This window comes from Aotus nancymaae, unplaced genomic scaffold (assembly GCF_030222135.1).
Source record: "Aotus nancymaae isolate 86718 unplaced genomic scaffold, 86718_ANA_hifiasm-v0.15.2.pri h1tg000064l_0, whole genome shotgun sequence".
NCBI lineage: Eukaryota > Metazoa > Chordata > Mammalia > Primates > Aotidae > Aotus > Aotus nancymaae.
The window spans coordinates 3,415,641-3,431,578 of NW_026988478.1; the positions used below are offsets into that span (position 1 = coordinate 3,415,641).

Sequence of the window (15,938 nt, forward strand, 5' to 3'; positions counted from 1 at the left end):
AGCAGGGTTCTTAACAGTAAGATGATATTTAAAAATGGAAGTTTCACATTAAAATCCAGTTTTCTGGCTTCTCTTGACAAACACAAAAACAAAACAAAACCTCTGACATGTTTATACATAGTTGTCCCCTTCAGAATGAGCATGTATCCTCCAGTTCCCCACCACAGTCGCCACCCCACATGACTACATTCGGACAGTTTCTCTCTGGGGCAGTGCGTAGACATTTGAGTTTTAATCCGTGTACTAAGCCATCTAAGCATGATTCATCTGTTGAACTGACTGTACTTTACCAAATTATACCTCGTCTTCAGTTACAAACTTCAGATATACTTGTACCAATATGAAAAGTATCATCGGTATAGCCCCAAAATTAAGAAATTAGATTCTGGAATTAGGTTGTCTGGGTTCAAATTCCAGCTCTACCACTTCCTAGCTGTGTGCAATAGACTGAATGTTTCTGTCTGCACCCAAAATTCATATGCAGGGACCTAACCCTCAAGGTGATGGTATTAGGAGGTGAAACGTTTGGGGGGTAATTAGGTCATGAGAGCAGAACCCTCATGAATAGGAGTAGTACCTTTATAAAAGACACCCTGGATACCTCCCTCCTCTTCTGCTATGTGAGGACATAGCCTCTATGAACCAGAAAGCAGGAACCAGGCCCTCACCAGACACTGAATCTGCCAGCACTTTGATTTTGGACTTCCCAGCCTCTAGAACTGTAAAAAATAAATTTCTGTTGTCAATATGCTACCCAATCTATGGTAGCTTGTGATAGCATCCCAAATTGACTAAGATACTGTGCAACTTGGGCAAATTACTTAATCTCTTCAATTTCCAGTTTCCTTATCAACAAAGTGGGGAATAAATACTGTACCTACTTGATAGCGTTATGATGAGCTAACAGTAAAGGGCTTAAACAATGCCTAATACCTGGGCTAAGCACCCAGTGTTAGTTGCTATTGTTTATATTTTTATTCCAAATTCTAAGTGGTTTCTTCATCTGCACAGCTACCAGGGAATTCAATAAACATGAATGACAAATCAGACTTGGTCTGCAGAGCTGGTACCAACCAGGCAATGCCTCTAATAAAAATCAGACCTCCAAAGCAGAAGCAAATTTCATTCAGTGAGGACCGCTGTCTCAGGCTATCAGCTGTGCTCAAGCTAATAGAAAGTTGCTCCCAAGAGCACCGTGGCATGTTCATTTAAATGAGAAAACTATACAGACATTTACAAGAATTATGTATAGCCTATGACAAGTAGTCATTATGGCTCACTTCAGTGATCCTGAGGCAAGTAGAAAGAATCACACCCTTCACTTTCTCTCACCCTAACTGATGCCCAGGGCCACGTGGCACAAGAAAAGAAATTTATGTGAACATTATTCTGTTGAAGGAAAGATACTGAATTCAACCAAGAAGTGTCTGAGTCATTTCTGAGGAAGTACTTACAATTCTTTTATTGAAATCACCTATCCAAAAGAGCATCCAGCTTTCAGCAACCAGGGTATCACTCCTCATCACCGAAAGAACGGGCTTACTCATTAGAATCTCAAAAATGTGATGAGATGCACTCACTGAAAATGGACTAATTCACACTGAAACCACCTTTATCCTACAAGCCCCTTTAAACCCTGGAAACTCCTAGAGACAACTATGCAACTAGACTTACACCATGAATAAGAGGAGGGGGTGGTGGGCAGTGAGCAGAAGAGGAAACGAGGGAAGGGGAGCTCATGTTAACTGAAGGCCTCTTGCATGTCAGCTATTGTGCTGGGCACTTGGAATGTTGGTTTGTGGAATAATGAATTTAAAACAGGACCTATAAGGAGGATAATATCTGCTTTTTACCTGATGGAAAGGCCAAGACTCAAAGATGGTAAGGGAGTTGCCAAATGGTCTTCAGTTAATTAGTTGCAGAAATAGACTCTGAATGCAGTTCTCTCTAACTCTGGAGTCTACACAGTCCTGATCACAGCTACTCACAGGAAGCTACCAAGCAGGTCCATGACGACCCAAAGCCAATGTGACCTTAGTTTCACACATCAACTGTGCCAAAGGCAATGATTTTCTACTTCTTCTAGTTACATAGGGCACTGTTCTCTAACCATATTTTGTCATCTACGTTATCCTCAGAGTATCTTCAAATTTCTCATTCCTCCTCAAAATTCTGCCCCCTTATTCTGATCTTTGTTTTATATTTCACTCGATCGAGGCCATCAAACAATATCTCACCCTCCTATCTGTTCTGATACAAACTGATCACTGGCCCATATTTCACCCTTCCTACCTGCCTCAAGGGAAGAGGTGTCACTCCTCCTTGTCCATAGGCAATCTGTCTCCACTCACCCACCTGCCTGGCAACACATATCCTTGCTCATTCGTGGATTTACCATGAAGTTAATGAAGCTTAAGTTTCAGGGTCAACCACTTTCTCCTTTTCCCTCTGTCTTGCCCACCTGCTGTTCCTAGTCTAGGCTCCCACAAATGCTGAGAGCTGCTGGGAATTGAAGTGTTTGAGGTGGGGAGGGGAAGCTGGGCTGCAACTGGGAAGGATTTCTATGTAAGAATCTGCTGTAAACTAGGCAGTGGTGGCATGCCTGTGGTCCCAGCTACTCAGGAGGTTGAGATGGGAGGATCACTTGAGCCCAGGAGGTTAGGCTGCAAGGAGCCATTATAGCACCATTGCACTCCAGCCTGGGTGACAGAGTGAGACCCTGTCTCAAAAATTAATAAAAAGGGCCCTTCTAATTATATATGCTTCAGGTAACCTAAAAACTATATCTGCTCCAGTGCTTTTCCGAGTATCTCTGATCTTGAAGACATTCTTCCTGGACCTGACATCCCCTTTAGCTGTAGTTGTAACCGTCCTTCTCTATTCTTCTGATTCACACTTTTTGAAAGATGGGTTTACACTCATCATCCCTACTCATTTACGCCGATGCATTCCTCACCATGTGTAGTGGGTTGAATTGTGCACCCCTCCAAAAAAAGACATGGCATCCAGAACCTATGAATGTGACCATATTTTGAAAAATATCTTTGCAAATGTAATCAAGTTAAGGATGTTGAGATGAAATCATATGAAGGTGTCCTTACAGAAGGAGAGGAAGACACAGAGACAGACAAGAGAAGGCAAGGTACAGATGAAGGCAGAGATAAGAGTGATGCTTCCACAAGCAAGGAACACCAAAAATCATTGGCACAAAAATCTGTCCCCTTTTTTCTGCTATCAACTCCTTTGATTCCTCCAAACTTTACTTCATTAGTTGTATATTTCTACCTCTACATCAATACTGCACCCACCCACTCACCTGGCAACATACAATCCTTGCTCATTTGTGGATTTACCATAGTTAATGAAGCTTAAAGTTTAGAGTCACCCACCCTCCCCTTTTCCCTCCATCCTGCCCACCTGCTGCTCCCAGACTGGGCTCCTGCAAATGGGCTCTTTCTAGACAAGCCCAAATTCCAGGACCAGAAGCTGGAAAAGAGGCAAGGAATGGATTCTCCCTCAGAGCCTCCAGCAAGAACCAACCCTGCTGATACCTTGATTGTAAACTTCCAGCCTCTAGAAGTGTGAGAGAATAAGCTTCTGTTGTTTTAATCAACCAAGTCTGTGGTCATTTGTTACAGCAGCCACAGGAAACTAATGCATCCGGCATCCTCCCCACCACCTAGTCCAACCCTGGCATTGAGGCTGTACCAGATGAGGTTGCCAGTGATCTTTGGTCAAAGTGAAGTGGGTGGATTTCAGTTCTTACTGTTCTTGACTACTCTGAAGTATGTGCCACTGCTAACCTGCCTTCTTAGAGGCTCACCCATCCTTATCTTCTGTTTTTTATGGTCTCTCTACTATATAGAAAGCTATTTGTTCAGTCCCCATCAGGGGCACCTCTCCCTGTGCTTGTTCCTTCAACCATGGGCACCAGGACTCTGTACAACCTGTCCTTCTTACTCAGTCCCCAAAGATAATAGATTATTAGATGTAACCATGTGACAGCCCCAGATCTATATTTCTAGTCTAGATCTCTCTCCTAAGATATTCACAGGTACATCAAGCTCATCACCTTTGCCCCATGCCCTGGTTCTCACTCAATATTTTGTCTTGATAAATGGTCTCACTATTTACTTAGTCACGATATCAGAAATCGAGATATCATTCTTTCACTCCCCACATCCAACCAAACATTCAGTCCTAAAAGATCGGTTTCCAGGGCTGGGCTCAGTGGCTCACATCTATAACCCCAGTGTTGTAGGGGGCCAAGGTAGGAGGGTTGCTTGAAGCCAGGAGCTCAATATCAGCCTGGGCAACATAGTGAGACTTGATCTCCACAAAAAATTTAAAAATAAAAATTATCCTAGCATAGAGGAACATTCCTATAGTCCCAGCTACTTGGGGGTGGTGTGGGGGCTAATTCAAGAGAATTACTTGAGCCCAGAAGCTCAAGGCTGCAGTGAGCTGTAGCCACATCTTTATACTCCAGCCTGGACAACAGAGCAAGACCCTTTCTCAAAAAAAAAAATACATCTTTAATCTTTAGAATTTGTCTACACTTCATTCATCCTATAACTTGCCTTATTTTAAGCTCTTGTTATCCCATACTTGACCTTCTATTGTTTGGCTAGATCCTGTCCTCTGCAAATAATCTGCCACATTGCCAATGAAATGACCTTTCTAAAGACAAGCCCAAATTCTCTATAAAATTATGAAATGGCTCTTCTCTCAGCTTTCAGAATAAGTTAATGATTAGTTTCCACCTCGACAGATAGCCTCATCTCCTGGCACTATTCCATGGGTTTTCTCACCTCAGTTCTACAGAATGCACTCCTGGACCCTTAAACACATCTGCACCTGCTGTTACATTCCTGTCCCTTCTGCTTGTCATTCTCTTCCTTACCTTGGTTTATCTAACATCTACTCAACTTTTCAAAACCTCAGTGTCCAAACATCACCTTATCCAGAATGCTCTCCTTGAGCCCAAACTAAATTGCTTTTCTTTATTTTTTTATTTTCATTTTTTTAGAAACAGGGTCCCACCCTATCACAGGCAAGAATACAGTGGTGTAATCACAGCTCAGTGCAGCCTCGACTACCTGGACTCAAGTGAGTCTCTTGCCTCAGGATCCAGAGTAACAAGTAGCTAGGACCATAGGCTCATACCACCCTACCCAGCTAATTTTTTAAAAAGTTTTCTGTAGAAACAAGGTTTCCTCATGTTGCTGAGGCTGGTCTCGAACTCTTAGGTTCAAGGAATCCTCCAGTCTTGGCCTCCCAGTGTTGTGATTACAGGCAGAACCAATGTGCCAACCTAAATTGCTTTTAATAACAATTCTTTTTAATTATAAAAGCAATACATGATCATTGTCAAAAATTTGGGAAACAGGGCCGGGCGCGGTGGCTCACGCCTGTAATCCCAGCATTTTGGGAGGCCGAGGCAGGTGGATCATGAGGTCAAGAGATCGAGACCATCCTGGTCAACATGATGAAACCCTGTCTCTACTAAAAATACAAAAAATTAGCTGGGCATGGTGGCGTGTGCCTGTAATCCCAGCTACTCAGGAGGCTGAGGCAGGCGAATTGCCTGAACCCAGGAGGCGGAGGTTGCGGTGAGCCGAGATCGCGCCATTGCACTCCAGCCTGGGTAACAAGAGCGAAACTCCGTCTTAAAACAACAACAACAAAAAAAAAAAAAAAAAAAAAAAAAAAAAAACTTGGGAAACAAAAGCATAATCCCACTGAGAAGCATTACTATTATCATTTGGTCAAAGAACCCAAAATTTAACTGGTGGCAATAAAGGGGAACAATAGAAGGTTTATAAAATGAAAGAATTACATGGTAAGCTTTGACTTTTTGCCAAGTCTACTTTTGGTTACCAAAAGTAAAAAGCAACCAAAGTGTCCTTCAGTAGGTGAGTGGATAAATAAACTGTGGTACATCCAAGACAATGGAATATTATTCAGTATTAAAAAGAAATGAGTGGCCAGGTGCAGTGGCTCATGCCTGTAATCCCAACACTTTGAAAGGCTGAGAAATGGGCGGATCAGGAGGCTAGGTGATCTAGACCATCCTGGCTAACACGGTGAAACCCTGTCTCTACTAAAAATACAAAAAATTAGCCAGGCATGGTGGTGGGCACCTGTAGTCCCAGCTACTAGGGAAGCTGAGGCAGCAGAATTGCTTGAACCCAGGAGGTGGAGGTTGCAGTGAGCTGAGATCACGCCACTGCACTCCAGCCTGGGTGACAGAGTGAGACTCTGTCTCAAAAAAAAAAAAAAAAAAAAAAAAAAAAAAAGCTATTGTGCTTGCTTCAGCAGCACATATACTAAAATTGGAATGATACAGAGAAGATTAGCATGGCCCCTGTGCCAGGCTGACATGCTAATTTGTGAAGCATTCGATTAATTTTTTTCTCTTAAATTTTTGAAATGAAAAAAAAAAAAAATGAATGAGCTATAAAGCCGTGAAAAGACACTGAGGAAACTTAAATGTATAATATATTACTACATGAAAGAAGACAATCCGAAAAGGCTACATACTATATGATTCCAACTCTATGGCATTCGGGAAAAGGCAAAACTATGAAGACAGTAAAAAGATCCATGGTTGCCAGGGGTTAGCGAGGAGAGAGGGATGGAAGAGCAAAGCATAGAGGATTTTTAGGTCAGTGAAACTACTCTGCATTACTTTAATAGTGGAAACATGTCATTATACATTTGTTCAAACTCAGAATTTACAACACCAAGAGTGAGCCCTAATATAAACTATGAATTTTGGGTGATTGTGATGTGTCAATGTAGGCTGATCAACTGTAATAACTGTACTACTATAGTGGGGAATGTTGATAGTGGGGAGGCTGTGCATATAAGGAACCATGCGGTCCTATGGGAAACTTCTACCTTCCACTAAATTTTGCTGTGAATCTAAAATTGCTCTAAAAAATTGAGTAAGGCCAGGTATGGCAGCTCATGCCTGTAATGCCAGTATTTTTGGAGGCTCAAGGCTAGCCTGAGCAACATAGCAAGACCCCATCTCTACAAAAATCAAACAAACAATTGGCTGAGCATGGTGACACATACCTGCAGTCCCAGCTATGTGGGAGGCTGAGGCAGGAGGATCGCTTGAGCCCAGGAGGATTAGTCTGCAATGAGCTATGATCATGTCACTGTATTCCAGCCTGGGTGACAGACTGAGACCCTGTCTCTTAAAAAAAATTGAGTTTATTTTAAAAGGGCAGGGAGGTGGATAGTACAGGAAAAGCCTAAAGAGACAGGCAAGAAACCTACATTTCATCATTAATGCAAGGACAAGCCATTGAGGGGCTTTGGGGGATGCAAGAATGACAAGCTCTGAATTACCTTTTAAAATAATCACTTTGGCTGCTCTTTAAAGAACAGACTGGAGGGAACCATGGTGGGAGCTGGGAGAACAGAACAGAAAGCTGCTAATGCAGTTTAGATCAGCTGATAGGGACTCAGGCTACAAGAAAAGTCAGTAAAGGTGGAAAGATGTGGTAAATTAAAAGTAATCTTTGGAGGGAAAATTGACAGGACCTGGCAATGGATCAAATGTGTGGGTTGAAAGAAAAGCAAGAATGATGCCAAAGTTTTGGGATGAGCAACTGGAAGCCATTTTCTAGATAACGGGATAAACAAAGTTGACGGTGGTTTGAAAAGCAGGATGAAGGTTCACCTCTGAGCACTTTAAGTCTGAGACTCCTGGCAGTGCCTAACAGTTAGTAGGTGGTCAGGTTGCTCGTCTGCTGTTGTTACTACTGTTTTGTTATGAGCATAATAGGGTAGGTGAAATACTAGACACATTCATTATTGTTTGGAAACATTTGCCAAAAATCAAAAGAATAGATGCAGAATCCTATCATTTCTCTGCCATTCCTGTCTCACAACCTGTCATAGTGTCTTTTTTTTTTTTTTTTGAGACGGAGTTTCGCTCTTGTTACCCAGGCTGGAGTGCAATGGCGTGATCCATAGTGTCTTTTTAATTTTTTTTTTCTTTTTGAGACAGAGTCTCACTCTACCACTTAGGCTGGAGTGCAGTGGCGTGACCTGGCTCACTGTAACCTCCACCTCCCGAGTTCAGGTGATTCTCCTGCCTCAGCCTCCCTAGTAGCTGGGATTACATGCATATACCATCACGCCCAGCTAATTGTTGTATTTTTAGTGGAGACAGGGTTTCACCATGTTGCTAGGCTGGTCTCAAACTCCTGACCTCAAGTGATCTGCCCACCTTGGCCTTCCAAAGTGCTGGGATTACAGGCGTGAGCCACCACACCCAGCCGAAAGTGTCGTGAATTCTTAAACTCATTACAAGCTACTGGGGTTTATGGTTCAGTCACACTTGTCACAGCTCTGCAGAGACCACTCTGAAAAATCTGCTGGAACACATTCATGTTAGTTTTTTGTAAATAAGTCATTGTTCCCAAAGACCCAAAATAATGAATTAATTTTAACAAGAAAGCTTAATTTAATAAGAGACTCTCCAGTATTACTCTTCCAAAACAGTGGTTCTCAACGTGTATTCCCCAGATCCACAGCTTCAGTATCTCCAGGAAACTTGTTAGAAATGCAAATCTTTGAGCCTCATCCCTAACCTACTGAATCAGAAACTCTGGGGGATGAGCCCAACACTCTTTTATCACAAGCTTGCCAGGTGACTGAGGCATGTTCAAGTTAGAGAATAGCTAATCTATGGCCTGGTGTGGTGGCTTATGCCTGTAATCCTAGCACTTTGAGAGGCTAAGGCAGGCAAATCACCTGAGGTCAGGAGTTTGAGACCAGTCTGGCCAACATGATGAAACTTAGTCTGTATTAAAAATACAAAAAATAGCTGGCCATGGTGGTGGGTGCCTGTAATCCGAGCTGCTTAGGAGGCTGAAGCAGAGAATCACTTGAACCTGGCAGGTGGAGACTGCAGTGAGCTGAGAATGCACCACTGTCCTCCAGGCTGGGTGACAGAATGAGACTCTCTGTCTCAAAAAAAGAAGAAGAATCACTAATCTAGAAGAATCACAAGAAGTTATATTACAATCTTTTGGATCTACATGGGCAAAATTTACATTATTTTAAACAAGTGAAACATGACTTAAAGGCTACTAACATTCTAGGAAGTATTTTTAATATTAAAAGGATCAATAGCAATATTTCCTTTTTATTTTATTTTTGAGACAGTCTCACTTTGTCACCCAGGCTGGCGTGCAGTGGTTTGATCTCAGCTTACTGCAACCTCCGCCTGCCAGGTTAAAGAGATTCTCTTGGCTCAGCCTCCCGAGTAGCTGGGACTACAGGCACCTGCCACCATGCCTGGCTCATTTTTGTATTTTTAGCAGAGATGGGATTTCACCATGTTGGTCAGGCTGGTCTAGAACTCCTAGTCTCAATGAGTGATCCTCCCACCTCTGCCTCCTAAAGTGCTGGGATTACAGGTGTGAGCCACCACAGCCAGCCAGTAGCAATACTTTCATCTGAATGAACAAAAGTACAGAAGAAAAGGGTTGTGCTTATTGATAGTAGGCATGACACATGCCTGAAGCAGGGCCTTGGGAGGCAGGTGTGCTTACCTGACAGATGCCACTGATACACATGTCCAAGGAATCCGTGTTGCAACGAGTTCCATCCAGTACCTTAGGTGCCAGCTCCACCACCAAATCTTGTCCTCGTGCATGACACTTGAGTGCGCAGGGGGCAGCAGGATCATTATATCGTGGAAGCCATTCATAATAATGCCCCTGATACTGGACATCACTGTAGGCTGAGCACTGCTGGGCTCTGAAATCTTCTGCATCTGGAGGGCAGTCCTGGGGGCAGAGGGAAAAGGCCACATGCACATCACCCAGTGAGAAGAGGCCACTAGAAGGGGAAATAAGTAAACCAGAATCCCATCAGACCACACCCCACTTGACTCTCTCTGGGAGTCACCTAAATCCCTTTTTTTAAAAAAAAAAATTCAAAGTTGAATGTATGCTATGAAATTCCAGAGAGATTTCTGCAATAATGATTTACACAGGAGATTATGTCATTATTTTGATCACTCACAGGTATTTTTTTTCCAGATAATTAGAGCTTACAAGACTTAGATGCCAAATTTTGCCCTATTTTAACTATCTTGAATATAAGTTTTCAAATGCATTATCTAATCTCTTTTCTTTTAAAACAAGGGAAATCAAATTTTTCCAGGTGATTCAAGGTCTTCACAAAAATTTAATTGTTATCCATGCCTTCAGGAGCCATTTCAATGTGAAGAATTATTAGCCTAAAACTGCTGTGCTCTGTGAGCACTTGTGGTTGTTTCTCTGTCATTGTTTTTTGTTTTTTTTTTTTTGATATGAAGTCTTGCTCTGTCACCAGGCTGGAGTGCAGTGGCTCGATCTCAGCTCACTGCAACCTCCGCCTCCCGGGTTCAAGCGATTCTCCTGCGTCGGCCTCCCAAGTAGCTGGTACTACAGCTGCATGCCACCATGCCCAGCTAATTTTTGTATTCTTAGTAGAGACGGGGTTCCATCATGTTGGCCAGGATCATGTCGATCTCCTGACCTGATGATCTGCCCACTTTGGCCTCCCACAGTGCTTGGATTACAGGCCTGAGCCACAGCGCCCGCCCTGTCATCGTTGTTTTTAATTCATCTGCCTTTCCTCCCCTGTCAGTCTCCCTCCCATATCTTCACTGGTACTGAGTACCTGCCTTCAACTGGCTGTAGGATGGATGGCAGAAAACTCAGCTTGTTCAAATTCTGTCTACAACAAAAGCAAATAAATTCTAAGTAAATGCCCTCAGGTGCTCTCACAGTAAAAAGTATTTGTACAAATACTGATGCCTTATTGGTCTTTTTACTAAATTACTGTTTCTTTCCACCAGACATTTCTGAAGCAAGATACTGGTTGAGAATAGTGTGACTTTACTCATCAAAAATCTAGTTTTGATATGCAAGCTTCATAATTAAAGAAAACAGATACAAAAAAGCAACATAGCAGCCCGGCATGGTGGCTCACGTCTGTAATCCCAGTACTTTGGGAGGCCGACAAAGGTGGATTACCTGGGGCCAGGAGTTTAAGACCAGCCTAGCCAAAATGGTGAAACCCTGTCTCCACGACAAACACAAAAATTAGCCAAGTGTGGTGGCACATGCCTATAGTCCCAGCTACTCACGAGACTGAGGCAGGAGAACTATTTGAACCTGGAAGGCGAAGGTTGCAGTTAGCCAAGATCATGCCACTGCACTTCAGTCTGAGCAACAGAGTGAGACTCTGTCTCAAAAACAACAACAACAACAAAAAAAACCATATATAATTTTATATTTTTTTGTATTATGAAAGTAATAGTCATTCTAAAAATGTTGGAAATAGTTTCTACTCAACAAAAGAATAAATAACATAGATCTTTGTATCTAAATCTTCACACAAATCTTCATTATTTACCAAGGACTTCTTTCTGGAAATAAAATTTCTGAGTCCAAAGTTATGCACATTTTATGGACTATTCAAAATATTGCAAAATTGCCCTCCATTATAATTTTCTAGTTTTTTTCCCAATCAGAAGTGCAAAATAGAACTTCATTGTTTCATTTGCATTTTCTTTTTGCACAGAGTCTTGCTTTGTCACTCAGGCTGGACGTCCCGGATTCAAGTGATTCTCCTGCCTTAGCCTCCCGAGTAGCTGGGATTGCAGGCACCTGTCACCACACTTGGCTAATTTTTTTTTTCTTTTTTTGTATTTTTAGTAGAGATTGGGTTTCACCATGTTGGCCAGGCTTATCTCAAACTCCTGAACTCAAGTGGTTCTTCCGCCTCAGCCTCCCAAAGTGCTGGAATTACAGGCATGAGCCACCTCACCCAGCCTGCATTTTCTTTTTATTGTTTAATATCTTTTCATATATATTTGCTTTTTGTATTAATTCTTCAAAAATGTCTTGTTTTATATCCTTTATTTATCCATTGGCATTTTTGTCTTTTTATTATTTTCAGCAGATAAAACTATTAAACTTCATAGTGAAATTATTAGTTCTTTGGAAATATTTTTTGGAAATATTTGGAAATATTTTTCCCATTTGATTTTGCTTTTGGTGCTTTGTAAAGTCAAAAAGTTTTACATTTTTATGTAGTCAGCTCTATGAATATGTCCCCTTAAGGTTTCTTTCTTTATTAATGGGCTTAGAAATGCTTTCCCACTCTGCCCTGAGAACAGATGAATACTTAAATGTATTTTCCTAGTTCCTTTATAGATTAGCAGTCATATTTTAAACTATTTGTTAAATTTGGGATTTATTTAGATGAATGGTTTAAGTTAGAAATCTAGCTTTTTTTTTTCTACAAATGTTATTGATAAATTATCAGACAGGATTTTTAAATAGAATTTCTTTCATTTCTCCTCTTTTTGCTATTTGACTTTTGTATTTTACTGTTTACACTTTTGGCCTTTATAAATTTCCTTAAATCATTTCCTGCCAGGTAGCTAGGACTACAGGCATGCACCACTATGCCCAGCTAATTTTTTCTAAAGACCGTGTCGCCATGTTGCCCATGCTGGTCCTGGCCTCCTGGGCCTAGGCAATCTCCCTGCCTCGGCCTCCCAAAGTGCTGGGATTACAGGCATGAAGCACTGTGCCAGGCCAGATGACTTTTCTCTGTTGAAATGAGGACTGTATCCTCCATCTGGCCATAGGAAGGATCATCAATTATAAAATTACATCACCTCCTCTTCCTCCAGCCATGGCTAATTTTCTCTGTATCTGACTCTTTGAAACCAACCAAAGAAAAGTGTCTAAGAGAGCAGGATGCATTCTCTAGGGACTGAATGTGCTGGCTAGCTAACTCTTGACTCCCTTAAATTCTATAAACCAATGAAGTTTCACAAAATTAACAAGTGTTAATTAGTAGAAGACACCTTAGGATGTCAGCCTAGACTTAGTCTTTGCCAAAAGTGTGGCCAGATTTGTACATGTGACCATCCCCCTTGGCGACAGCTGACTATCCAGAGGCAAACATCTGGTTCACACCAGGTCAATCTTTCCTAGGAATTTGGAATCGCAACAAAAGAGCTGGAGCTAAGAACTCATATCGATCTGGGGTTTGACTGGCCATTTCTTTTGTAAGATACATGTTGAAGCAAAGCAAGCCAATTCCCACAGCAAAGAAGAATGAATTCGGTAAGAAAGGAGAAGGACAGATCATAAACTATGCATTTAAATGGGAGTAAGTATCCTGTGTTCTTCATTTTCTGATTCCTGGCTCCAGGCCCTCAAGGCCTGCTTAGGTTTAAATTCCCTTAAATACCCACATGTCCATCCAGTGAATCCCCTTTGTCCTGAGCTAATCTAAGTGGGCTTCTGTTCTTAGCATATGATATCTGATTAAGGCAGCCTGGTAACTGGATCATGTTTTTTAGTTTCCCAGGAGTAATCACCAACACTCTCTTTTTACAACCACCCTTTGAACTAGGTAGGTCAGGATATTACCCTCACTCTATAAATGGAGAAAACTGTGACCTAGAAGGTTTTTTGTCACTAGTCCAAAGACACACACTAGGATATGACAGAGCCAAGACTGATTTTCAAAGTAACAAGCACTCTATTATAGAATACTGCTTTCTAGTAAATGTGGGGGACACTGACTGCTTACATTAAATGCTTTCATTCATTCCACATTCTTCCAATGTCAACACTAAGCTTCCTAATCTGGCTCAGCTAGGTCCCATGTCCCCGCTCAAGACAAGCTAGGGATTCTTGTGTCTTATACTGTCTATTTGACATTTAGGAAGTGAAATGACATTCTTCTGCTTTCCTTTTCCTGAGAAGCATTTTTTTTTCCTATCTGGTAAGTTTAAGACAACACTTATTTATTAAATATACTTTATGGGCTGCAATGTGAAAACATAAGCCTGAATTAGGGCTATGGCTAGCTTAAGGATTTGCCCTAGGTCACATGCTAGGGAGAACACACAAAAAAAATATAATCCACCACTGTCATTCAGTGAGCTTGTTATCGTATTGGAGATGTTGCTTCTATATGCATGAAACACATTGAACAAGTGTTATCATGGGTATTTGTAAACTTAAAGTAGGACTGCAATGAAGAACATAGAATTTTTATCCAAGAGTTAAATTGTAAAATTGATTAGAAGAAGTTAATAAGAATAGATTCCATATCAGCAAGACTTAACTCTAACCTGATAGAGGTAATAAATATATCTAAAAAGGAAGTGTTAGTAGGTAGCCAGCCTAGGAAGCTCAGAAAAGAAGAAAGAGGAGGAGTAAGGAGGAAGAGAGAAAAGGATGGAGAGAAGGATAAGGGAAGAGAGAGGAAGAGTAGGTGGCTGCCACAGCCAACAAATGACAGAAGGCATCCATTTCCCAAACCATCTTGAAAACAAAGATTCCTTCCCCTCCAAAATTCTATGGGGATATGTACAACATGGGGGCAACTTATGAGAGAAGCGAGGAAATGAAGATTTTCTAATAAACTGAGTATTTTTATACAAGAGAGACAGATCATTGCTTAAGAGATTATTTATATAATAGAACTGGACCAAGCTTTCATGTGAATCAGACATTTAGACAATACCCCTCCCCAATTCCTTCTCCTAATAACCAGCAAGTAGGGACTCAGGACAAATATATTGTTGCTACAAACAATTTTAAAATTTTATTTTATCTTCATATCCAAGTTGTACTATGAGTTAAATTTTGTGATTCTTTTATATAACAAATCACAACATTTCTAGCATGAAAATAAATTGTTTGTGGCCACTGTAAGCTAGAGTTGGCAAATAGGGAATTGTGAAAAAGTGAAATCTCAGATGGATTTAAAGGATGGTGTGATGTAAATAGGACAATATTTGGGAAACAACGTGAACAAAAGAGAAACAGAAGAAATAAATTCAGTATCTATAAGGAGCAGTGTGCAGCCTTGTCCGGAAAGGGTGAAAGTTGGGAGTTTAAATAAGAAATAAATCTTATCTGAAGATAAGAAGGTCCTTGAATGCAAGTGAGAAGATTTAAAAGCAATAAGGATCCACGAATATAAAAGGTGGCATTTTAGGAACAGTATAATTGTAAGACGGCCTGGAGTTCTGGAGATAGACATGAGAGGGGGTGATTTGCCCAGAGTAGGAGCGATGACAGGGAAAAGGAAAGAATACCTCCAAGAGAAATACTGAATGGAAAACTGTCAGATTCTAGCCATTAATAGGATCCATGGTATGAGGAATACCTCAAGGGTCATATCAAATGTCCCTACTGTAAAGTCGGGAAGGAGCTCTGGGAGCCCCCTCTGCAAGTACACCAGGCCTCCCTCTGTGCTCATATAAAAATGTGTTCATGCTACAAAAACGCCCTTACCAAATTATCATATACTTATTTTAAAAACTATTTCCCCTTTGCCTCTTCCAGCATTGCCTTTAATCCTATAAACTGTGGTATAAAAAAACCATGACTCATCAGTCAATTCAAGTATTAGAACTCCCTGCTGACATGCATGACTTCTCTTAGAAATTCCCCATTTGTTCCAAAATACTCCTGATAAGGATGATTCTTTATCTAGGACTCGGGTCCAGTCTCTGGCTATAAGGATATATGCTAAGTGCTGATCAGAGGGTTATGTCTGAAAACAGCAGTCACCCGGGAGCCATGGCACTGTATCCACGCATGTTCTGTTCCCTAACCTTTCAGGCCCAAAGCCCAAATCCCCATCTCCCCTGACAGAGTGAAGTCAAGGAGAGCTGCTGAACCAAAGTGAGGTCCTCATGGCCTGGGTATGCCTTCCACTCCTGCCATGTGAAGCATGGTCTCTTGCACACCAGGAGTGGAATTTCTTCATCTTCTTCATCTAGGTGCTGTGAATGCCTGTTACAATAGACTTCATCACAAAAGAACATTTGATCTTTTCTTGAGTGCCTGAATTTTTTTTCTTTATTGTCTTCTGCTGAG

At 41.4% G+C, this 15,938-nt stretch overlaps 1 protein-coding gene and 1 non-coding gene across 8 annotated transcripts in view; one reads left to right on the forward strand and one right to left on the reverse strand.

The window, feature by feature from the left end:
- ADAMTSL3 (ADAMTS like 3) overlaps nucleotides 1–15,938 on the reverse strand; it is a 338,323-nt gene that overhangs the window by 188,824 nt on the left and 133,561 nt on the right. For all 7 annotated transcript variants that reach the window (XM_064366147.1, XM_064366148.1, XM_064366144.1 and 4 more), the window contains exon 6: nucleotides 9,579–9,815. In XM_064366147.1, the coding sequence (XP_064222217.1) occupies nucleotides 9,579–9,815 (237 nt within the window). The remainder of the gene's footprint in view (nucleotides 1–9,578; nucleotides 9,816–15,938) is intronic.
- Nucleotides 6,306–6,412, forward strand: LOC135270570 (U6 spliceosomal RNA). The gene has a single exon (XR_010338727.1). It is a non-coding gene; the product is annotated as a U6 spliceosomal RNA (small nuclear RNA).